This window comes from Chiroxiphia lanceolata, chromosome 18, assembly GCF_009829145.1.
Source record: "Chiroxiphia lanceolata isolate bChiLan1 chromosome 18, bChiLan1.pri, whole genome shotgun sequence".
Lineage (NCBI taxonomy): Eukaryota > Metazoa > Chordata > Aves > Passeriformes > Pipridae > Chiroxiphia > Chiroxiphia lanceolata.
The window spans coordinates 8074799-8100959 of NC_045654.1; the positions used below are offsets into that span (position 1 = coordinate 8074799).

At 44.9% G+C, this 26161-nt stretch overlaps 1 protein-coding gene across 1 annotated transcript; it reads right to left on the bottom strand.

Annotated features, from left to right (window-relative positions):
• Window positions 1-664: 664 nt before the first annotated feature.
• Window positions 665-25632, bottom strand: PTPN11 (protein tyrosine phosphatase non-receptor type 11). The gene is made up of 16 exons (XM_032705821.1): window positions 25509-25632; window positions 21255-21377; window positions 19973-20167; window positions 18686-18878; window positions 17809-17925; window positions 17217-17330; window positions 13857-13953; window positions 13228-13307; window positions 12936-13094; window positions 9800-9931; window positions 8977-9131; window positions 8321-8388; window positions 8028-8179; window positions 4704-4816; window positions 4379-4480; window positions 665-4084 (listed from the first exon to the last, which is right to left on the bottom strand). The coding sequence occupies exons 1-15, from the start codon at window positions 25520-25522 to the stop codon at window positions 4411-4413; spliced, it is 1782 nt and encodes a 593-aa protein (XP_032561712.1). The 5' UTR covers window positions 25523-25632; the 3' UTR covers window positions 665-4084; window positions 4379-4410.
• Window positions 25633-26161: the final 529 nt, after the last annotated feature.

Genomic DNA, 26161 nt, shown 5'->3' on the forward strand with positions numbered 1-26161 from the left:
TGAAGGGGCTCTAAGGTCTCCCTGGAGCCTCTCCCAGCCTGTCTCGAGAGCTGAGGGGCTCCAGCTCTCAGAGCATCTCCGTGGCCCTCATGTTCCACATCATGTTCCACATCCAGCTCCAAAGCAAGGAAAGGGAGGAAGGTGACAGATGTGAAGGTGGAGCAGGAGCAGGAGGGAGCAGGGACACCCCCGACAGGGCTGGACATCCCCAGGGCTCCCAGGACAGGGAGGGCTGTACCTGGAGAACCTCCCAGGGCTGGCAGCAGATGGAGGAACACGGAGAGAAAAGCTCAAACACATCCTATTTCACAGGACTTTTGCTCCAGTGGCTCTCAGGAAGCCCAGCTGCTCTCCTGCAGCTTCTCCTCCCGCGGGGGCTCCGCTCCCAACACTGATCCAGGCTGGAAAATCCAGGCCCAAACACCACATCCTTTGTGCCTGCAGCTGGAGAACACAGGAACTGACAAACCAGCTTAAGAAAATGATTTTTATTTCTTTTTTTTTTAATTATTTCTTTTTTCTCCTTTTTTTTTTAATTTCTGCTGTTTACAGATATGTTTTATTTCTCATAATACAGCTTGGCAGCAATAAAAAAAAAAATCCCACTGCAGCTGAACTAAACCCCATAAATACCAGCCCAGAAAACAATGGACAACCACCAATATTTCTATACAGGAACTATTATTTTAATGTCACATTTTGACAATGGTAAATGATCTACAGACTGTACGTGGGCAAAAGGCAAGAAGTGAGTCTTTTGAAACACCAGATGGAGAATAAACAGCTCATTATCAACATTTACATGATTCACATCAAATTGATGACATCCTAAATGTATTCCTTTTAAAGGATAGAAATTTTTCAATAAAATATTACATTTCATTTAATACTCTGGTACAATACTTCATACATTGCAGGAAAAAAAAATAAATGCAAGGTCTACTCCACCTAATAAGAGGATCCTTTTTCATTAGTCTTTAGTACTGTAATAAAAAAAAAAATCACAATAATGTCATAAATAAACAGGCTTGAAATTATTAATTATGTTTCACTATTTAAAAGGGAGAAATTACAAATTAATTTGCAATAATGAAGTTATGGGTAGAAAAATCAAAACCTGACAACACATTCTAGTACCAGCTGTGAATTCTCTCATCCCTACAACAAAAAAAGGAAACAGGTTTTGTATCTTTGTTAGCTGTGTCCTAGTTAATTGTGTTTCCAACACATATTTTAAGAGGGAAAAGTTTGGTCAGGATTAATAGGAGAACCAATCAGGCCTAACAACAGTTAGCTGAAATTAAAGTTTATGCTCTAAAACATTCAGTAAATGAAGTTTGCAGCAAATTCATGCTGGCATAAATTATTGTGCCTTAGGAGTTGGGGTAAATTTCCCTTGTGGAATAAAGTCTTCTCCAAGAGAACACTTCAGCCCTGCATCCCTTTTCCATTCATTGATACAGAACAGGCTTGGAAATCAATGCTTAAAATGGAATTCTCTAAAAACCTCACTAGAAATACACAAAACCCACATTCACTGATCCCCCCTGAACCAAAGGACATTGCTCTTTGTTGCTTCATCTGCCAGAAAGCCCAGCTTGAAATTTATTTGCTTAAAATAATTTAAATTATTTCTCTTAATTATGCTTAATTTCTTAATTATTTTCCTTTAAGAACCCTCCATCTCTCACTGGTGTGGGGAAGGGGACAGATTTTTCTGGTGCATTTTATGGTCTCCCCTCTGGTGTCACCAGGGCCCAACACTCCAGGGCAGAGAAGAGAATTTATTTATTCCCAACCTTTCAGATTCTGCTCCCCCCTCGCTGACATTCTCCCACCATATGCTCCCCAGGATTAATACACATTCTGCAGCAAGAATTCCCTGCTTCTAAAGACAAAAATTCAAAATAAACCCCTAAACAGCTCAAATGAGGTCATGAGGCAACTTCATGTTGGCCATGAACTGATTGCTGCTTACACAGGTCAATCTTTTAAGACACAACACGTGAACTGAGTTCAGCCAGTGGACATTGCCTCAGGATCCTTCTCTCCCTTCTCCTGACTTCCCCCCTGACTTCCCAGTTTGGAGCAGAGCAGCTCCAAACCCAAGCCTGGGTCCCACCTAGCTCTAACCTATGAAGTGCAGGATTTGTCTAACTCTACACCAAGTTTGAGGCAAATATTTAATTGCTCTCTACAAATACCAGCACTTCTGTCTGATCCCTGTTCAGCAGGAGGCAGCTGGAAATAGGGACACAGAGGAAGGAGGTGATGGAGAACAGGTGTCTCCCACCAAAATTAACAGATTCCTCTCTCATCATCATCTATTCAGACCTAGAAAGGGCACAAGTATTTATGACTAGAGTATAAGGCTATGCCAGTAAAACACATCTTATGGTATGCTGGTGACAGGAGTTCCAAAAATAAATCCCAAAGCCCCAAAAGACAAAAAGGACAAGAGGCAAAGTAACAAAATTCTGCTTAACATTAACGAAGCACCTTCATTCAGTTCAAACAAAGTGTTCAAATATTTGAATTTGCAAAGCACTCTCAGGAAAAGGTAATGTAATCTCACACTTAACCTTTCACAAAGCTGTATTAATTACATTCCAGGCTTCAGCAGAATTCCGCCAGGAAGGCCAATAACACAATTCCATCGGCCCCGTTTCCCTGCACACAGCAGTTTGTGCAGTGTCACCCTGTGCACGGAAATGGAAATCATTCCTGAACACCCCTAAAGTCACAGAACTCCCCCAAAACCATGGGAAAAGGTGCTGGTGACACACCAGTCCCCACTCCTTGGGTTCCACGGGGACTGCTGGTCCAGGGAACTGGACAGGGCGAAGTGAAGGAACCCAAACAAGTGGCAGCTCAGCAGACCTTCCTTCTGGAGTCTCTAAAGAGGCTTTTGGCTCATTGACAATCAGAAGTGGTTTCAGATTAATGTGATTTTTAATAGGGACAGCAAGTTCCAGGCAGCTCCAAAAGGCACTTGGGGTGGGAGGGTGACAAAGTCCTGCCTGGTGACACCCGGCGTGGCCTCGCTGCTGCTCCTGCTGCCCTGTCCCACTAAGGCAATTCCAGAGGATTCTTCCATGCACTGCCTTCCCCACACAACTGCAGTTTAGCCTTTTAGACCAGCACAAAGCCTTCCTAAAAATCCAGAAGGCTGCCCAGCTCCCAGCTCCCCCGCAGAAGGGAAGGGGGTACTGACCCCAAGGGAACACTGGGTTACTGGTTTCACTGGTTTAATGTGCTGCCAAGGTATCATCATGCAACTTCTTAAACTATCTTAACTCTACAAGTTCAGTCTCTTGTTTAATAGATGAGCACAGACTAATTAACACAGACAGTGTCCTCACAAACCACTCAGGTCTCCTGAGAGAAACAGCAACTTTCTATTCTGGGTGGAGAGATCATGGAAAAGAAACTTTGATGTAAAAGCAAGAATTACTCAAAACCAGCCCATCCAGCCACTCAGCTAAGTCAGAATCAAGCCACCAGTTATCACAAAAAGCACCTTCATATCAATAACTGCTCACCCCAGGAAGCTCAGTCTGAGTTTGAAATGTATCAGGACTAATTTGATCATGCAGTTGATTCATTCCCGCTGGTGATCCACTGTTTCCCAACAATCAAGTATTGTTCCCATCAGTATTTTACATTAGTGTAACGGATTTATCCACGTCATTGCTCTCCCCTCACCCACCCCCCCAGCCCCTCCCCCCCCCCAAAACCCCCACAACTGCTCAAATAAGGAAAAAAACCCCCACTAATAACCATACTGTGAAACAAAAATACTATTTAAAAAACACATGGATGACAGTCCAACAGTTTGCAGGATTCAAAACTGACTCTACAAAGTAGTTGTCTACATTGTAGAAGGGATTTCCTTTTATTTGGAAAACGAGCAAATCAGGTATTGGAGAGAAGAGATAAAAACCAATCTTTAGATGGTCTGAAGTTTTGCCTACTATTGAAGGATTAAAACCGTAAATAAAAAGGTACCAAGCCCTCAGAGTTCACTGTTCATGTGAAGCTTCTTCCATCTCTTTCTTGACCTTTTTAAAAACCAGATTAATTTCTGGGAAAGAAAAAAAAAAGAATTATTTAGGAAAAACCCAGCAGTTATTTCTTACTCTGACATTATACAGAAGTGCTCAATTTTGACTTGAAAAAGGCTTAAACTAAACCCAAAGTCTCAAACCTGGCTTAAAAACTGTGTGAGGCCTTGGCAGTAGAAGGTGAGATTATTAAAATTAAATTGAAATTAGCTTCTGGAATTTAGGCAGGGATAAATTAGAAGCATTTTGGGCATTATTGTGTGTATTTTCCCCAAAGTCCAGGCTGGACACCCCCACACCCTGACCATACACACCTGCCTTGGCATGGGAGGCTCTGAACATCTTCTCATCTGAAACTCTTCTGCTGTTGCATCAGCCCCACATTTTCATATACTCTAGCACTATCTTCTCTCATTCTGAAATGAAACAAAGATTTAGAGTCCCAAGAATCCAGTTTGAGGAAATAAATGTATTGCCCACACAATGAAATTCAGTGACAATTATTTTGCTCAATTTGTTTTCAGAGCAAAGCCCAAGGCAACAGCCCAGGGCAGGTTCTGGGAGAGTTCAGCCTCATTTGAAGTCCCTGATGAGTCAGTAGAGCTCAAAACTTCCACATGAGAGCAGAAATGAACTTACTCTGGACAGGTTGGGGTCGGGGTGCAGGGTGGGAGAGGGCTCTGATCCCCACTCGTCTGGTCCGATAAAGAATATTTAATGTTTGTGTACTCATGACCTTTCCTCTTGCTCTTCTGTGAAGCAAAACACACCAAAAAGCCAGGTTTGGAATTAATAATGGAAAACATTCATTGAAGCAGTGAAGCAATTACATGAGTAACTAAGCAAGGATGGTTTTAGAGGGAAGGTTTGTGAGGAGACAGCTCGGTTTGCAGATACACAAACATGGAGAAGACCTAAAGGCTGGCTTGAGCTATGGATTACAAAACCTGAAAATCCTCATTTTTCCACATTCCCCTTTCCACCACAACATCCCAATCCTATGAACCAGCACTTGTACTCAACCTTCATCTTCCTTGGCAGAAGAAACCCCACTTTCATTCTTTAGCAGCCAGTGGGCTCCCCACTGACCTCATTTCCAGCTTGGAGATGTGGCCAACAGAGTAACAACGCTGTTTGCAGGATCTCTAATAAAATAATACCTGAGCCCATTAGGTTTGATATAAAAAGCAGCCAAGCTGTTATTTGGATGGTGCAGCATATGCTCCAGGCTGCAGCCAATTGCGCTGGCACTGAGCTCCAGATCCCGACGCTCCACACGGGAACTACGCTGGGAAAGGGAGGGGATGTGGAGCTTTCCTTTTCCACACAAATAGTCACAAGATGAATATACTACAGCATAGGAATTAAAGCTTTACAGGGTACTGGGTTTGATTTTTTGTGTGGATTTGAGTTCCTTTACTGCTCCTGAGTAACTGGTCTGGCCCAATCTCACGACAGCAGAGGCTGTTGGAGCCTCCCGGGAGTTCTGGCTCCTGAATTCCCATTAAGAACATTCCTATGGCAATGCAGGTTGAAGCTTTTCCAAGATGCTCTTCTGAAACATGCTCAGAACTCACTCAATTTGTTCTAGTGTTTCACTGAACTTCTCCCCTCTCTGCTTTTTCTCTCTTTCAAACAGACCCCCAACTCCTGATTGACTGCCTGCTAAAAAATAACATTTAAAGAAACAGCAAAGGTTCAAACTCTCTATATTTTACAGTGTTATGGCTACAAACCATAAATAATGCCAAAAATACTCTGGAGCCCCAAAGTAGGGCTGGATTTCTACCCAAACTGCACAATGAAGGGCAGTTCAACTACAGGTGTGCTGGGCAGTAAAAGCAATTTAAAAAGAACCTGTCAGATCTTCTATTCCTTAAACTGACTGAAACAGATAAAAAAAGCCAAGAAAAAGTAGATATCTGGCTTCTCTTCCTTCCACTTAATTCACTGTAATCATCTTTCCTAATTCAGAATAACAGAAACGTGGTGAGAACTTGTTTCCTGGATGCAAGAGAATATACACATTTTCACAGGGAAAACCCCCCAACCTAAACCAAATTCCCTTTGTTTTTCTACTATGCCTGTGGGAAGACAGGCAATATTTAACACAGCACTTAAATCCAGGAAAACTGAAGGCTCTCAGCATTGCAACGTTGGCAGAGCAGGGAAAGTCTGTCCTGAACACTAAGGAAAAGCAGGAATATCTCTGGGGAGGAATGCAGCTCCTCACAGATCCAGCTGGCTGTAAATCCTCCAGGACATGACAGGTAATGTGACTTCCCAATTCCTTTTCAGAGCTGCCTGAACTCATCCAGATGGGAAGCAGAGGGGGAACAGGACCCCACACTGGTCCCTGCAAAGAGGCTCTAATTGTTCGGTTTTCCCCAATTTTCACTCTTTGCAATTAAAGCAAGTGTAGAGAAGAAGGTTCCAGAAATTCGAGTTTCTCAAAACACAGTGTTTCACTCCCAAATGGGGTGAAATTGCAGCATTCTATCAATGAGACATTTCTTCTGTGCTCTCTCAAAACGTGCTCTGGAGCATTCCCAGTTCACCACATTCCTGCACACACCACAGGCTTTGCTTTGGGCTGACAAGTTTTACATTGTTTTGTTCCTGCCACCAGTCATAGGTCAAGACCTCCTGAAGTAAAGCAATGTTTTATTTCCAGTTCCTTCAATACCTGAGCTTTCTGAGTTGGTAATGGATGAACCACAACAGAGCCTCATCACTGCTCCACTTGATACCCAAACACCACTCAAACCTCATCACAGCAAAAAAGGCAGAGTTAAAGCTCTGCTTTGTAACTGCTACAGCAGAAAGGGGCTCAAAAGCTGAGGATGCAGAGCTTTTGGAACTGCACACACACACAGACACCAGGCAGCTCCAAGGAGAGGGGAGACAACAAAGCCACGGAAAAAAATCCACCTGAGGGATTTCTTGTTCTTCACTTTGTGTCTAATCACCACCAGAGCACACAAGAGTGTCCTGGGGAGAGCAATCAAGGCTCCATCCTCTCAGTGAACAGGGCAAATAATCATGTAGGGAAACACAACCTCAGCTCTGCCACACTCCAGAGAGCCAAGGCTGGGCTGGGACACTCCAGCCCTGAGCTGGGATTAACACCTCACACTGGCACTAAGCTGGGCTGGGGGTTTATCTCCTGAGCAGCACAGCAGCAGCAGAGACAAAGATATTGAAATTCTGAAACAAAAAGGTAAAAATCCCAGATGACCAGAGGTCAGGGCACAGAACAGAGACAGAATAATGTCAGTTCTTTATTCCAAACCAGGTAACTCCTGTAAAACACTGTGTAATTTGAGTGAAGAAATTACTTTAACAGGAAGGGTGAGGTGAAGGTCTTGTGGTTGTCACCACTTATTCCAAAGCCTTTCCCATCTTATCACACCAAATCACTCCTGTAACTGCTTTTTATTGGACACTGCACTGCAAAATCACCACTCATCCCTTAACCTTTCAGTCCAATGTACTGGTTTCTTACTAATAAACTCCAAAACTGGAATTAGAGTGACAAGCATTTAATTATCTTGTCTTAGAAACACAGTTAACAGATTTGAAATCTGTTTAAAACACAACAGATCACAAGGTTCTGTATTAATTAACAGACCTTTATCTTTTATTCTTCTTGCACAAGAAATTAGATAACATTAAGGAAATCAGAGATCTGGGTGCAGGGGCTGGGGACAGGGAGGATAAGAGAGGATTCCATTTAGTAATTTAAGGAGAGGATTCCACCTTATAACTTAAGTCATTCTTAAGCACAATGAATTGAAATATAGAAGAGGGTTCCCAGGTTCAGCCTTTCCACCACACATTGGTTATAAAGTCAGCAGCCAAGCCTCCAAAAATCACAGGCAGCAAACAAGCAACTCTGCTCCCTGTTGAAATGCAATTTTATATTTATTATAGTAAACAATTTGACATTCAGGACAAACAGACCTGCTCCTCCTCGATCCTGCGCTGGAGGGTTTCGATGTAGTGCTGCACTGCCATGTAAATAAACCTGTACTGGGCCTCTGTCTGCACCATTCCTGACCTCTGGGATCTCACCATCTGGATGGTCTTTGGAACATCAATATCACAGTCCACACCTGGGGAGAATCATCACAACATTAAAACAGGAAAATAAACACACCAAGGTTGTAAATCACTGGAATCCTCTGTCAACACTCCTGTGGTTTTATCTGATGTTTCTGTCAAAGTCCCACAGGAAAATAAAAGGGGTGACCCACCTTTTTCTCTGATGATGTCAATAAGAATATCAATCACAATGAACGTTCCTGTTCGTCCGATCCCAGCACTGGAAAAAGAGAAAAAAAGGTTATTTGTTCTGCTCTTTCTGAATAGACCCCCAAACACCAGCCCAAGGAAGAATCTCATATTAGGCTTCCAAATTATAGCCAGAGTTAAACCACACAGCCAAAAGTGACCAGAGACCTCATCATCTGAGAGAGACAGAATTCATTAGCACCTCAGCACTTTTAAACATCTCTGAATCAGAAAAAAAAAACCAACAACATAAGGTCAGATCTAAGATTTCCTTGCCTTATAAAAAGTCTCTCATTTATAAGCCCAGACTGAGGAGAGCCCTCCCAGATGGGATGGGATACTAGAATTCCCCTGATCCCACACCTGAAATGTGCCAGCCAAGGTTCCACCTTCTCATTCAACAGCAGAAATCCTTATTTATACAAACAAGCTCACTCTGAAAGTCAACTGCTTCATGTGACACCCATCCAGAACATGACATTGTGCAAAACAGAAAGCAAAAACACCCGGATAGATGGAATTCCAAGCAGTTCTGAGGGAAAGTTGTCCTTTTCTTAGAGGTTTCAGCTCCCCAGGCCAAAGAGAGGAGCAGCAGCAGAAGCTCAGCCCATCACCTCACCTGCAGTGGACCACGACTGGTCCGGCATCAGGAATGCTCTCCTGCTTGTGGTGCACCTCCTCCAGGAAGTCCAGGACACCACCAGGATCGCTGGGAACGCCGTGGTCGGGCCAGGTCCTGAAGTGGTACTGCCAGACTGTTCTCTCCGTGTTCCCCTGGGAGGGACAAGGCATGAAAAAAAAACCCTTCAGAACAAATCCAGCTAAAGGAGCATTCATGGGGCAAAGCTGAGTCAGATGGGAAGGTGTCATTTCCAAATCCAACCTGCTGTTCAGTATCCACAACTCCTAAAGGAGGGAATAAGCCACAGCCCTCCTGGCCTGACAAGTCAGTCACTAAATCCTGATTATTTGCTTCTCACATGGTTTGTTCTGCTCCCTGATCCAAATTGTTCCTTAACAACTCTAATTCCACACTAACTGTTTCCTTCCTCACCTTTTTACCCTTCCTTTAAGTGAACTTCCTATACACTGGACCCACACACAACCTTTTCTTCTGGTGCAACCACCTCCATGAGAGGGAACAAATTCCTGGCTGGATTGAAGTGTGATCAGTTAAAAGCATCGTCCCTCTTTACACATTCCCTCCAAGCTCTGCAGCAGAGCAACTCCTGCCAAAAACTGCTTAGGTAGAAGAATCCTCAATTATCCCAAGGACAAAGAGAAAGGTGGATGGAACTAAACGTGGAGCTTCAAAGAAAGACAGGGCTCAATTTATTAATCGCTTGGTGCTTTTATTGATTCCAAAGAAAGGGTCGATTTGTGCCAATTTTTGGGGGGATCTGCAACCTAAACTGAAAGGACAGAGTTACTCTCACACTTACCTGCCCAACTTTAGAAAGTTTAAGTTCTCTTAGTGTGTAATCGTGTGCTGCGCTCTCCTTAACATTCCGGACACGCATCACCCCGTATTCCTTCAGGGAATATTCATCAGGCCAGTACTTGACACATTTACTCTGCAAGATTTAAAACCAAAAAACAGCACAAAAGGAATAATCAGCCAGAAAAAAACCCGGCTGTTTTGCAAACTGCTTAACATATTTCTGGAGCTTTAATTTCAGAACACACAGAGGACAATTCCTCCCACCAACTGCTGACAAGGTAAAGTGCATTTAAGTTTCTCTTCTCCATAACAACCACTGGATGATTTCAAACAGGTACAGGCAATTTCTCCTCTTATCAGCTTTCATGATCATATTAGAACCTGCTTTGCCTGGATATTTTCAAAACCTGAAGATTAAAATATTCTATCTCCACCCAGCTACAGGTTTCAAAACACTGAATTCCCAGCAGAAAGCTGCAGCCTTACAGGTTATCCTACAACCAAAACCCACCAGGCTGAAAAATAAATACAAGTAAACCATTTTTAGCAGAAATTCAACTTGGATGCTTGCTTTTCCATGCCTGCTTTTCCATGCCTTGGAGCAGGAAGGACTAACACAGCTCTAATTCAATCCCCAGGGAACTGCTCCCTGTGCAGGGCGCTGAAGCCTCGTGTGTCTGTGGCTTCTGGAATGTAAAGCTTTTGGTGTTCTGCTTCTCCATCCAGATTATCTGTGGCCAGGGATATATTCCATCCACTGAGGGATGGATTCACCTACGGCCACTTGGATTTGGTTCCTGTGACAGGTCAGGAAAGAGCAACTCCAGGGAGTGCAGCATGAAATGAGAAATTACAGCAGGTGCAGCTTCCAGCAACAGCCCAAACACCAAGTCCTACAGAGAAATATTGTCTATTTGCAGCTCCTCCTGCATATTTATGAGAAAACACGGCACAAGGAAGTTTCTTCTGCCAACCCAAGATAGAGGAAGATGGTTGAAAACACAATTTGCAGCCTATTTAGGCAACAAGCAGCTTTCGTGTTATTTTTGCCCTTCTTTCCCTGTCGTAAGGGTAGAAACTAAAGAAAAGATGTTGCTTTTGGTGGGTTCCAACATAAATAACTTGCAGTTTCAACACAGAGCTCTGAACACGAGAGCAGTTGGTAGAGCAAGTCTGAACAGTGACATGATGTTAAAATTAGCTTTATTCTGCCAGAGGGGTTGCATTTATTACTGGCTCTATGGATTTGCTCCAAAACCCCACTATTTTAATTTCTAAGTATTTGCTGTTTCTGCAGAACTCGCTGCAGAGCTGAGATGTCTCCCAGTTCCTCCTTTCCTTGGGCAGTGTGCTCCTGAAATTCAGCTCTGGTGCAGAGAGTTCTCCTTCCTGCAGGTCTGAAATCTTGGCCTGAGATAAAAAAGCTTTGCTTTTCTATCAGGACTGTTATTTGCAATTCTTTAAGAAGTGAAATATGCAGCAAAAAACAATAAAGGGTAGAGAAAAAATCATCAATGCAGCACTGATGGAGTGATCAGGCATTGAAGTGTTTTCTCCAGCAAACTTTGGGAAGAATAATGGAGAAACTGCAGAGGAGAAAAGGCCATTCAGGAGGTTATTGAAAAAATAATAAATGACTTGAAGAGAGGTGTACTGAAGGTAACTCTTCCAAAACAACCCCATAATTTATTTCTTTTCTTCCCAAACAAAGAACTAAGAGGGATGTCACTGGAGAGGGGGAGCTTCTCCCTCCTTCAGGGCATTCTCAGGAAGGAAACACAAATCCTGCTCCTTTATAAGGGGAATGAATGGGCAGAACTTTAAAAGGCTAAAAAAAGGATCCACAAGGCAAAGTCTAAACCAAATAAAGGCAGCTTTGACACCTCAATTGGGGGGAGAAGCCCATAAAATCCACTATTTGTCTGCAGTCCATACACACAAAGCTTGTTCTTGTAACAGGGGTGAGGAACCCCTGCAATTATCACTCACCCCTAGAAAAACTTCTCTGCACTCTTAATTTGGCTTTTTTTCCCCAAGTGATGCTCCCCTAACAAGGTACCAGCTTTCCATTCAGAATCAAATCAGGAAATAGTGAAAAAGGTAAAAAGCTGGACAATGGTGATGGCAGAAGCATAGAAGATTAAAAAAAAAAAAAAAAGAGAGAGCAGAAAGTGTTTAGCAAACAGAAAAAGGATCAGAAGCACCAAATTCCAAAGATAAATCCATACAATACACAGGAAGCTGTGTGTGAGTGCTGCCAGGATATCAGTGTTCAACTATTTCCTATTCTTTCCTGCCACATGTCTTTAGGAGCCAGAAACAAAGTAAAAACCTCAGGTTTGGCAGAGGACAGGGAGCAAGAGGAGATCAAAGGTAAAGGGAGGTTCTTGGGATAAACCACCTCAGGAAAGTTTCGGTTTTGAGAGCATTAAATCCTGGCAGAGCAGCTCCCAGGGGGTGGACAGGAAGCTGTGTCCATGCAGAACAGGGCAGGCAAAGCACCTGACTCAGGAATAAAAGTGCTAAATCCCACCTGGCTGGGGATTCCAACCAGGCATTTCCAGCTGGAATCATCAGCTCAGCACAGAGTAATAAAGTTTTCCAGCCTAGAAAGTTGAGTCAGAAGAGGGAACAGCACTGGAGTAACATGACCTGAAGAAGATGAATGTGGGGCACCAACTCTCACATGCTAATGTGGTTTTTAGGTAAGAAACATCATCTCTGTTCATCTTGTAATAAAAAAGCCCCATAATTCTGTTTTTCCAGTGAAGTCTATCCAGGCTTGATCAGCTGAAATAAATGGCAAGACCTTTGTCACAGGAAGAGGGAGTTTACCCCTCCAAGCACATTCCAGTGCCTCATTCCCTGAACAAGTTTAAAATACGCAGATTCACATTCAGTAGATAAAATTAAATCAGTCAACTCTTAGAAAAGGGAGGCCTGATGGTATGACAGGAGGATAGCCTCTATTCCCACAGACACCAATAGAAAAAGGACACTCAGCACCTTCCAGAGCTCCAATGAATCTGGTGGCACACCAGATTCCAGATATAAATCAGTTTATCCCAGTCACTTTAGTCCTTACTTGCCCTCAAATGCCATGACCTTTCCCAAGGCCAGTTCAAGCCTGATTTTACCTTTCCTCTTTCCACTTCTTTTGTGGTCATAACAATAACTCTGGAATTCTCCTGGAACACCATCCTCCAGAAATCATTCACTGTGTTCTGTAGGCAACCTTGAGTAGCAATGTAGCTTTTTTTTGGCTTTGAGTTGTTGCACTTGGTTTCAAACTCAGGCTAGAGAGGAAAAAAAAAAAACCAAAAAACAATTCAGCAAGTGGTGACAAGACTCACCTGGATTTAGGTGAATATGATAAAGAGGAGACATGGAATGTGCCAAGAAGGCTCCTGGAGGTGGGAATATACTCACCATAATAATATTAGCATTGATATAGTCTGAAACAGGTTCATTGGGATCCCCATCGTGGAGAACAACTCTGGTGTGATCAACTGGAAGAATATATATGGATGTTAAGCACTTGCACCCTACACTTGTGAACACACAGAAGCCTTTAAGTTGTCAAACTCGGTAAATTAGTGATTAGAATACTCCAGACTTCCCCCCTTTTGCCATTTCTTGCCATGACAAACTCAACCAAAACAAGGCTCCACATCCCCTGGTAACTCAGGAGCACGTGGACAGTCAAACAAACAGCCTCTGGATTTGCACATTGCAGTTTTGCCCAACAAATTAATCCTCTTAAATTTAAGTATTTCAGTTTGTTGAATAACAGTTTAGGGGATGGGAGGCTTTGAAATGAAAGCTGAAGATAAAAAAAAAACAACAACTGGGGATGGAAATACGGGTATCTACAAAGTGCAAGTGTTGGAACACAAACTGGAAATCACACGGGCTCCTTCTGACAACATAAAGGGGGAAATTATCATTAAAGAGAAGCAAAAGCCCAGTGGTGCTTAATTAACCCTGTGTTTGGGAGTTAAGAAAATAAAGCCTAGAAGGGCAGCAGGCTGAGGTGACAAAGACAAATCAATACTTACAGGGTAGGATGTTTTTGTATCTATTTTTGTTCTTGTTCTCCTGGCGCTGCCCTTCCTTACGGCTGTAGAGGAGTTTGCATTCCTGCTGCTGCAGAGTCTGAAGGGAAACAGCACAGAGACCTGGCTCAATAAAAGCAGGATGGACTGTTCACCACCATCCCAGCAATCCCTTCTCCCAGAGAAAGGGGGAATTAGGTAAGTACAGTGTTATCCATAAATCCTTCTAGTCCAGAAACACACCTGAGTGAGGATTTCTCCCACAGGGAAGGAGCTCGTTTCTCAGTTCCTGGTGCACAATTAATGTGACAGGGACAACAGCAATTCCATACTTTTCCAGCCATGCTCCTTAGTGGCATTTCTCCCTATTTCCATGAAGCTTTGCTCCAAGTTTTAATCCCAAAGCAGCACTGGCCTGACTTAAAGGAACATTCAGGCTCTAGAAGCTGCTCCCCCTGATTAGACTCTCCCAGGCATTTCTTTTACTTAAAGCTTGGCCATGTCAGGCACATTTGCTCACTCCTGTTTTAGTCCCTGTTATTGTTGCTGCCTCACTTAATGACCTTGGACAATTAGGCTCATCCTAAAGGCAAAGGAATATCAGAGATGCAAACTTTTATGCTTGTGAAGCAAAAGACTGAAAGCACGTCCCTCTAAAGCATTTGTTGTGGAATCCAAGCAAAAGCTAAACTTTTCAGCAGGTTAAAAAATTGAAGCAATTAAGTGTGTGGAAACCACAGTTTCAAACCCATCTTCCTTCACAGAGTTAATTATTATTGCTTGGAGCCTCCCTGAGGAGAGATCCATGAGCAGCAGCGACTCCTAACAAGCCCATTAAGGGATGTACACAATGCAACCATCAATCTGCAACATCCTCCTCGATTCCACTGCAACACCCAAGCACAAAGCTCCCCAAATAACCATTTTTCAGAAGGAAAAACATTACAAGGACTGTCAACATTTCTGTCTGCTGGTTCACGGGACGAGAGGTACATTCTTGCCTGAAGACAAGTAATTTATAACCACCATCTGGGCTGGCAGCTCATAAACAGCACAGACAGAGATCCATGGGCAACCTGGAGTTTGCTCCCTGCCTCCAGCCACCAAGGTGGACAGCTGGAGCTTCCCTGAGGTGAGTGGAAAAGGATGGCACTAAAACTGCCAGGAGATTGTTTCATTTCCAGAAAACCCCAAGGTTTAGTGCTGACCTCACTAACAGCAGTTAGTTAGTTGGAAGGGGAAAGGGGAGAGCAAAGTCTCACAGGTAAAAGCTTTAATTTCTTCCATTTACTTTTCCTGTAAGACTTTTCCTGGCTTTTAAGGACCCACTGATAAATCCATTACAAGACAAAGTTATTCAACACCAGAGGTCAGGAAACTCCTAACTGTGAATTAATAGCTCAGTTATATTTAATAGAGCAACAATCCCTTCCTGAACTCATCACACAAGAGAACCCCTCTCATTAATTCAGAGCTCCCAGCACCAACTACAAGGACAAGACAACTGGGCACATTTTTTCCTTTTTTATGCCCTCTGAATAAGAGCAAGACATGCTTATGACTTCAGGAAAGCCAACAGACACCCTTTGCTTGGCTAATTTGGAAATGCTGGGCTAAATCCCACAGCAACCACAGGCACAACGTCTGTGCCTGTGTCATGATACGACAGAACACACACTAATCACTTGGCCAAAGCAGGTAATTCCCATATGGAAGTCCATTCAATCTTCCCAACCTTCCAGGCCCCAGGTCCAAGTTCATGTGTTGAATTCTGCAAAGAAAGCAACTCAGAGGTTGAGGCCAATTTACCTCCAGGCAAAGCTCACAAGCAGTGGATGAGAACTGCTCCCATGGGATCCCCCATCCCACTGTCAGGGGAAAGCAGAGGCTCAAGGCCCAGCAATGGCCAGAGCAGGGATTGTGACCATTCTGACCATTCAGCAGCCCTGGCTCAAGGACTGTCCCTCCACACTGGGCACATGGGGAGAGGAGAAAGCTTAATCCTCATTTTATCATTTCCCAGTGCCACAAGTTCACCTTCTGATATTCCATCCACACTCGTAGTGAAATGTGTTACCCCTTTGGTAACTTTTCACTTTTCATGGATTTGTTTCCCCCTTCCTGACAATAATCTCAGAGCACACTGGTCAGCACATTCAGCTGATGGATATCTCTCATCCAAAAGGAGTTTCTCCAAGAACAGTTGCTTTGCAAACCCACCACTATTCAAGAAGTTTCTCCAAACAGCATCACAGACCAAACCAGCCTCTGGCACAGCCCAGCACTTCCCAGTTTCCTGTTGCCATCTGCTGGTGGAATTCCAGACTCCACCGGTGGTTTCCTTATGTGTGTGTGTGGTATAAACCAGCCCATGATACAGACCCTGGAGTGTTCCAGGATGAGTTGGACAGGGCTTGGAGCAACCTGGGCTAGTGGAAGGTGTCCCTGCCCATGGCAGGGATGAGATGAACTCGTTGGAAGGGAACTTAAAGCTCATCTCATTCCACCCCTCCCATGGGCAGGGACACCTTCCACTAGACCAGGTTGCTCCAAGCCCTGTCCAACCTGGCCTTGGACACTTCCAGGGATGGGGCAGCTACAGTTTCTCTGGGCAACCTGTGCCAGGGCCTCACCACCCTCACAGGGAGGAATTTCTTCCCAATATCCCATCTAAACCTACTCTCTTTCAATTTGAAGCCATTCCCCCCCTCCATTTACACTCTTTCTGGGAGGAAATTGGAATCTGGAACTGGAAATTGGAATTTTGGCTGCAGGGCAGAAATAAAACACCAAAACAAACCAAAAATAGATCTCTAGAAGTCCAAGAAATAAATTTAATCAATGCTGCTTCCTCTCAGAGCTTGTCACCACTACACAACAGCTTTAAGATCCCCAAAAATGACTGTCAAAAGGCCAGAATGGCCATCAAAAAGCCACAAGGAAAGGGCATTTACTGACTGAAAAATCCCATGGGAGTTTCCTTAAAGCCATGGTCCCCAACTTGCCAAGGGAGGAAGGAACCCAATGGATTGTCCTGGTGGGCCAGTGGCACAGGAGGCTCCCTCCTGGTGCAGTTGGGAGGATACCCAGGAGGGATTGTGCCAGGTACTGGATGAATAGCACTGAAGAACATCATTAACTCTCAGACTGAGGGAAAAAGGCAAATATTTCTCTCCCCAGGAGTAGAGCTGGTAAAATTTAAACACATGGATATGGGAGAAAAACAAGGATGTGAGCTGACAGAGGGGGAGAGGGAAGTTTGTTACTGCCAGGAAGGCAGTAACAAACCTAAAAAACCCTAGAAAATCTTAGCTTTTAGTAGGGTAGATTTAATCCCATAACCCTTGGAATGCACTGAAGTACCTCAAACTCCTCCCAGAAGCCCTGCTTGACTTTGTCCGTGGTCTCGGCCAGTTTGCTGAGCTCCCGCACGCGGCTCTCGATCTCGGCGGCGTTAATTCGGGTCGTGTTCAGGGGCTGAGAGACACAGACAGCAGAGGCTGAACAAACAACCACTGTGAAAAGACAACTAAAACACAACCCTCTAAGCTAAGGATGTTTTATACAGGAATTCTTGGATCCAAGCACCTCTTTGACTTCAAAACTTCAGAGTTCACACAATGAGGGGCAGCGAGGAAGGGACAGTGAGCAAGTGCTTTTAGAATCATAGTTTTTACTCAATACATTAAGTCCCTCATTTCTGGACTCTCCCTGCAGTCCCTGTGGACCACAATGACACTGGGAAGTTCTGACACTCAGAGACAAGTTTATCCCTTTACAGGTGTAAAGGAAATTGCTTCCCATTTAAATGACTTTGTTTCATGAAGTTTAGTTCTGCATTTTTGCAACAGGAAAGAAAAGGTCTTGCATATGGACCTTGCATATGGAAAAGCTGCACTTCCACAATACATTTTGAAGGTAGCAGAGCTCTGGGGTGTCTTCTCCATTCATTCACCTGTTTGAGCTGCAACACTGTGCCCAAAGTCTCCACCATGGGGTTCTTCTTGTAATGTTCCACCAGGTCTGTCAGAGAGTCGAACTTCTCCCCTCCACCAACGTCATATTTCAGCTCCTTCAAAGACAGATGCTCATCAAAACAAATGCACTTCCCACTGTGACACCTGCACTGACAGCACCTTTGGGCTGTGCATCATAGCAGAAATTATCTTTCAACCAGATGTGGAAGACTCATAAAATCCTTCCAAGGGATGGCAGAACCTCAGTAACAGAAACCCACACACACACTATGGAGGGCATGAACCTTTCGGTCATCTCATTGAAAATCAGTTTATCTGGGGTTCAGTCAGCTCAAGATACTGGAGCTACAGGATGAGAAACCAGGAATTAGGAATTTGAATTGATTTCCAAAGCTAAATGTGCCCTGAAAGTCTGGTACTGCCTGGCACCTGCCCATTTTAAGGAAGCAACGCCAAGTTATTTTCCTCAATGTCATAAATGCTACTACTAGTCAACTGCAAATCAAATCAAATCAAATCTTAAAAAATAAAAATATTCTGGCAGTTTTTACATGGTCCTTGTAGGCCATTTCTGCCTCCAAACTATTTCAGTTACTGCAGTTTAGTTGTTTTAATACAATTAAATTGTTGCACTGCCTTCTGGCATAACAGAAGTAAAAGAAAATGACATAAAACAACTCCTGATGGAATTTTGGTGCTGTCAAATGAGTTCATTGGATCAAACACCTGATCAGTGTCACCCACAGGGAAAGAGGGATGGATCCAGCAATCCGTGGGGAGGTGGAAGGTGAACCTCCTGTTCAAATCCCACAGCCCATGGAATTCTCTGCTAAAAGGAGCCCGTGGTTTCCATACCTGGCAGTGGATCATGACATGTGTCACCTTGGATTTGCCATCATTGCTCTCTCCTTTATCATCTCCTGTCCTCACAGAGAGGACAAAGTCCCCAGGGTGGCTCTGGCTCTCCCGCACAAGGAAACTTCCATGTTTTCCTTTCTCTGTTAAGAGCTTTTCAGCTTCTCTTCCAGAGAGATGTCCATGAAACCACCTTTAAATAAACACACAGAGAGAGACCCCGCTTATCATTCCAGCCCTGACTGAATCCACTCGTTTCAATTATTTATTATAAAATAAAATCCTTGTGTTCACCGAACATTGTCCAGCTCTACAGGAAGCCTCAGTTTATAAAAATAATATATAAAATCAGCCTTGGAAGTACATGCACACACAGGAGTGAAGACAGAAACACTTCAAAGCACTTCCACAGGTGCTGACATTTGAATTTCACACTCTTTGATTTGGATCCTTCACAACAGTCCCAATGGATTCCCTGGTGTCCAACAAACACCAGCTCACACTGCAACCTCCTCCTCAGCCAAGGTGTTCATTCTGCTTTTATTTCCTTCATGAAGTCACATCTTCCTGATAAACCTGTGGGAACTTCACATCTTTGAGACCTTACCCTTCCATCTCATTAGGAAGTGGACAGGATAATCCCAGCAATCTCATTTCTTCAGGAAATAAGGCCAAAAAAACAGCAATCCTCCCCACCCCTGTTAAATACAAGACACTCTGAGTAGTGAGAGAACTTGTGTGGATATTTTCCCTTGTTCCTTCACTTCCAGGGATAAACAGATACCTGCTGGCCACAGAGGTTTATTTCTGACACCTCCATAATTCCTCAGGTTTAACATCTCAGATTCTCCTTATTAACCATGTTCCTCAAACCAGGATTTGAGGAATTTGAGGATTTGTATGTCATTCACATTCTCACACTGCTAGAATTATATAGTTATAACTAGAACTATAAAGTTATGTCCAGAAATTGACCTGGGAATTCCTTGCAGCTTCAGAAGAACTTCTACAATAAAACATTCTCCCAGTTAAAATAAAGGAAATTATTCCCTCCTTTTAGGTCCTGTATCACACAAGGAAGAATGTTGAAGGAAACAGGTTCTGAGCCTTAAATTGCTTCACCTTTAGCCATGTTTATTAACCTGCTTTGCAAGGAATCTCCCAGAAATTACTCCAAGAAAGGGGCCACTCTTTCCTCAAATGAAAACTGGCTGCAGTGTTAGGAGGGACAAAGGGCATTTATGAAGAAGCAGGTGGGCCCTGAGGTTCCACCACCACTTCTCTGACCTTTCTGATGTAGGATCAGCACAATTCAGTGGATATTTCAACTCTATGACATCTCCATTCTTCTCCTTGAGCTGCCCATGGTGTTCCATGTAGTACTGGACCAGCTCAGCCAGGGTGGCAAACTTCTCTCCCCCGTACAGGTCATAGTAGTCCCCTGTGTTCTGGATCTTGATGTGGGTCACGGCTCCAGTTCGTCTGGTATTGGAAACACAGGGAAAAAAAAAAACCCACAAATCAGCTGATGGCCAATCAATCCCTTTTATATTTAGTGTTCTGCTGCCTGAGCTGGAGAAATCCATACTCACATTTGCAGCACTTTGCAACTGAATATTGCAGAGGAGCAGAGTTAGTGCCCCTCTGAAGTCACTTCAGACACATTGCAGTGGCTTGTCTGTCCAGCAGCCAGGAAAAATAGGAAAAAACATCATACTGAAGGGATCCTTGAAGCCAGTGTAAGCTCTGCAGCCTCACAATCTCCATTAGGAACCCCTCAGAGCCCCAGAATTGCTCATACAAGCACAAGGGTGGAGGGGGCAGAATTCAGCATTCAAAGAGACCCATCAGAGCTGGTTTTCTCCTTCCTCAGAACTTCCCAGTGGCTCCTGAGGTCCCTCCTCAGTAAACAGTTTTGCTCCCACAGTCTCCAATATTAAGGAAGAACAGCTCCCTGCAGGATTCCCCTCCTTTGCCTCAAGGCCTGTTATCTCAGAAGCATCCAAACACCAGAATTCTTATCACCAATCCCACTTTTCCCTTTTCCTTTATCTGCTTCCTCTTGCTGTCCTTTCCCCATCTCCACCACTGGACACACAGGGGACAACTGGCACAAAAGGCCTATTTTGGAAGCTGAAAAAGCATCACAGTTGCCCTCAAAAACTTGCTGACTTTTCCTGTACGAGGAGAGGCTGCAGAGCATTTCCTGCACGTGCTTGATCCCTAATTCCCATAATCTCTGCTGCTTCCAGATGGTTATCAAACAGATTTTTAAAGGGCTAAAAGTAATGCTGTTATCAGCCTATTTCTGCTTCTCCTGAACCTTTTTGTCCCTCTAAAACCAGAATTCACTCCCCTCCAATATATAGTTTCCCCAAGTTGGGTAAAATTTGAGAACCTCAGCAGGGAAAATGAGAGGAAAAGAAGAGAGGAAAGTGAGCACTAAAAAGTGATTTGTGCATTATTTCACCTCTTACAAGTAGTTCATCCACAACTTTTTCCCTGCAGAACAGGATTAAATGAAGACCTTTAACAGTCTGGGGAGAAGGAGTGAAAATATTTAACTCACCTGACAGAGAGGGTAAAGTCTCCTGGGTTACTTTTGCTGGGCCGTGCCAGGAAGCTGCCATCCACCCCTCTTGTTAACAGCAGGTTTTCTGCCTCCACCCCAGTAATATTTGGATGAAACCATCTAAAAGAGATTAAAAATAAAGACTCTTAATAAATAAACAGAAGATCTTCTGGTTTTCAGAGTTAACTTCCACAGGATTAAACAGAGCAATCCAACGGCTTCAAAACGAGGAAGGGCTGAATTTTGGTGCTAAATTAATAAAAATCTCCATCCATTATTTGTTTCATATTGCGTTGCAATTTTATGTATTGGCAAGAGAAGCTCTGAAAGGGAAAGAACTCCATTCATACATACTGGGTTAAAATGGTATCAAAGACACACAACATAAACACAGACCAGAAGTCCTATTTCCTTACTCCAGGAAGACATGACACACAAAGAAAGTCAGAGACAAACAGGAAAAATACCTAAAAATAAAACAAAACATCCCAAGTGCCACTTGACAACATTTTAAAGGTTAAAAATGCAACAAAACCTCATGTTTTAGGGCACAGGCTGAAAAGGGTCAGGAAGCAACTCCACTTGAGAACAACCTACTCCTCTTCCACCTTCGCCAAAGAATGCGGTGCTGGGGTCGGATAAATCCCACTTAAATACAACCCCAGAGGAATCTCAGATTGATCTTCACCACCCACAAAGGGCCCTGAATGACTATCACAGAGCCAAGGCTGGATCTGGGCTGTGGCCAAGAGGATCCATGTCCCACCTCTGGCATTAACTTCAGACAGACTCATCCGGAGCCGTTCCATAACACACCTGCCTTTGCTCTTAGCTGGAATTCCCAAGTTTTATTACGCTCTTGGAGCACTAAACAACATCCCTGTGCTCTGGATGAAAGGCTTTGTCACAACTGCATTTGGCAATTACGAGACCACCTTTAATTTTCAGAATTAAATCAGGAAAATCCTCATCCCTTTTCCTTTATCTCCTTCTACTGAGTGGGAAGAACTGAGGTTGCTGCTCTTGGTACAGAAAGTTTTGGCTTCTCCAAAGTAACCCAGAAGACTCCATAACCAGTCTCTTTACAGATATAGGAGTGTTATAGCTACAAAAAATTCCATAGCATTCCTGAGCCTTCCTGATCCAGTCAGCATTTCATGCTAAATTGCTAAATCAGCAAAATATGAGAGTGCAAATCTAAATTTAGGACTATTAATTCAATTGCTTCAGCAATTCCTTCTCTACTGAAAAGCTGACAATATTTCCACCAAGGCTTCATCCAGCCTGTTCTCTTCGGAAATGGATTCTCATGGAAACATTCTGAAGAGTTTTAGAGATTCTAGAATATTATTAATTAATTATATTTATTAAGTAAATGATTCTTCTTGTTCACCTTGCTTTTTTGCCTAGTTAATAATATTCTGCTTACACTGAGAAAATCTAGTGAAAACTCCCTATTTTTCACTGAAAAACAACAGAAAAATCAAAACTATGCAGCATGGGACAGGAGAAAATATTAAAATACTTCCAAGTTATCACAGCAGGTGGGGATGAATTAATTAATAATGCTACATTTACGTAATGACTATTCAAAGGTCAAGAAAAGGTCTGGTTTGATGCAGTGTCGAAAACCAAACCACACAAGCATCAGTACCTGGGGTGAAATGAACATTAAATAATATATTTCAGCATGACAGGTAATAGCTGATGATATATTTACAACAACTTCCAGTCCCAAAATTTTACTTTCATTAGGAGAAAACAAAAAAAAAAAAATCTACACAAAAAAAGTGCAGCAACATTTTGAACAGTTCACAAGCTTTCTAAATATGCACAGGATTCAAGAGAAACCTTTGCAAGTTTTTGAGTTCATATCAAAAAATATATAAACATGCAAAGGAGGAATTATTGGAATTAGTTTTCCAGGTTTATTATATGGTGACATTTCATAAACTTTAATTAATAGAGTATCTCCTGTATCTTATAAATTCTAATGCATCTGGAAGTAAGTGTACACGGGCTGTTAAAAAGATGTGAAAAACCAGAAAAATAATACTTTAATGCACAGAGGGGACTACAAATAACTTGTTATTTAACAAGTATTTAAAGGAGAGGTTAAAAAGATGATACACTGTGTAAAACCCCAAATCTCACCCCCAACCACAAAGCAATTCCTGCTGAAGAAGCCAAAGCCAAGTAGCAAAGCCAAGCTCCACCTGGGAGGGTGATAGGTTTTATTGCACTTTATATAACTTTGGTTCTGATGGCAACTTGTCCTCCTGCTCCCTCATCTCTGTATTTTTGGCTTTGAGTAGGAAGGTGCATTTGTCAGGCACCCCAAATAGAAAAATGGGGGTGTCAGTGATCCCTGCTCGGCGGTTCCGGCCCCGGGACCAGGATCTGCATTTCAAGTGCTGCCACCACATGTGTCCTTTGAACCTTGGGCTGCATCCCTTCCAAAAAAAAAAAAAAAAACTGGAGGAGAGAGCACACACCTCCCAGTAACACAACCCCCAGCCAGGACCTTCTCCCGCACTTCCTTTTATAGGGATGGAATGTATTTTGGGCTTTTTATCCTGCTTTCCCTCTCCAGTCTCTCCCAGCAGCAGGTGCAGAGCTCTCCCAGCCAAGGGCAGTAAATACAATCACAGGAATAACACAACACACACAAACCCACACTCTGATTAAATTGGCTCCTCACCATCATTCCCAGTGGCAATTCCAAGTCAGGGGTCAGAACACACCATTCCCAGTCCCTTATTAATTTACAAAGTTGGTAAAAGAGCAGGGTCTCATTTACAAAACTCAGGGGCACCAGCTAAGCAAGGAACCTTTTGATGAAAAATAATTCATGGTAGGAAATCCAGCCTTTCCACAGTTATCCCTTTTTTTGTTATTGTGGTCCAGAGAAGACCAGCAGGATCTGCGCTCCCCAAGTCCCACACTGCCAGCACATTCCCTCTTACCAAATGGAGAGAAAAAGAGAGAAATCAATACAATTTTCCATGCTGGCACTGGGTTTTTCTAATCACCTTTCCAAGAGCAGGAGAGATGAAATCAGTCCTGTCTCAGCTGTCACAGCCCCAGCACTCGGGAGGCGCTGATGGGTGGGTTAATTACTCCTATTTTTAGGTTCATCAGTTGATATTTCTCAGCTTTTTTTCAGTCTCCCTCACAAGTTACAATTTCAAGCTCTGAGCAGAAGCAGTGTTTCCAACAGTGTTTCCAAAAGGTAACTTGTATCCTTATTCTGCCAGGAAGGATACAAGTTGTCAGCAGGGCCAGGGTTGGAATGGGATGAGCTTTAAGGTCCCTTCCAACCCAAATAATTCAGTGGTCCTGTGAATCTCAGAATAGGTATTAAAAAGGACAAAGATATTTATATTCTTTTCCATGACAGTAATTCCTCTCAAGTCTAGCATTCACCTAAACCTCTCAGCCCCAAAGGACACTTACTGCCAGACAAACACCAAACTACCTTATGGACACTGAGAAGCTACAACAAAAAAAGCTGTTTATCATCGTGGTTTTCAACTCCTCAGGGTTTTGAAATTAACGTGAGTGCTGATGATAAATGAGGAGCCCAGGGAGGGGGCTCAGGAACACTCATTGTACAGCTGGGTCACCTCTGAGGGTCGGGAAGTCCCCAGTGCCGGTCCCGTGATGGTAACACGAGTCCCCCCGGCCCTGGTACTGGGTGGGTGCCACACACAATGAATTTCTCTCTCAACTCACGGGAACGTGGGGAGACCCCCCTGAGCCCCCGAAATCGATGGGACCGGGGCAGCTCCGGCTACCGAAGCCACATGGACCCCGAGCCTTCCCCCGAGACATCCCCCCGTCAACGGGCGGGGGTGAGAGTGCAGGAGCGGGGGAACCCCCCGGGAACGGGAGAGGTGGGAGGTGCAGGAGAAGGGGGATCTCCCCGCGAACGAGCCGGGAGCGGGGACATTCCCACGGGAAAGGGAGGGGTGGGAGTTGGGGGGTGCAGGAGCAGGGTGATTCCCTCGGGAACGGGCGGGGTGGGGGGTGCAGGAGCGGGGGGATCCCTCCGAGAATGTGCGGGGTGGGAGGTGCGGAGTGCGGGAGCAGGGACATCCCCCCAGGAGCGAGCGGGATGGGCGCCGCCGGAGCGTGTCTCGAGGGTCCCGCCCGTTCGTGGGGAGCCCCCCCGTGCTCGCAGCCCCCCGGGCGCGGTGGTGGAGGCTCCCCGGGGCTCAGCGGCCCCTGCGCTCCCCCTGCCCCCCTCACCTCCGCGATGTCATCTTCCCGCGGAGCCCCGGCGGGTGGCGGTGCCCGGGCCGCCCGTGCCCGCCCGCCGCTCACATCGGGGTCCCGGTGGGGCCTGCGGGGAGCGCGAACAGCGGCGGCCTCGGGCCCCGGAGCGCGGCGAGCGCGGCGCGGCCCGCCCCGCGTCACCGCCCGCGCCGTCATCGCCCCGCGCCGCGCCCGCCCCGCCCCGCGGGGCCGCCCCGCACGGGGGGCTGCGGGACCCCCGGCATCGCCGCACGGAGCCACCGCAGCATCGCCTGCGCGCGGGGCAGGGCGCAGAGGGGGCCGCGCCCCGAACTGAGCGGGTTAAGCGGCGGAGGCGCGGCGAAGCCCCCGCCCGTGCCGGCGGTCCCGCAGCGCTCGGGGGGGGCGCGGGCGCGGTGCCCCCTCCCCGCTGCCGCGGGGCCGCCCCGGGCAGCGCGGGCGCTCCAGGACTACAAGTCCCGTGGTGCCCCGCGCGGCGCGGTGACGTCACGCACGGCGCTGGGGTTACCCCGCGCGGCCCCGGATGTAGGTCCCTTTCCCTCCCGGAAGGTGAGGATGGCGGAGCTCCGAGGGCTCGGCAGGGGCCCCGCGCTCCATCCGCCGCCATCCGCGCACCCCGCGGGTACCGGCGCGGCCCGCAGCCCTCG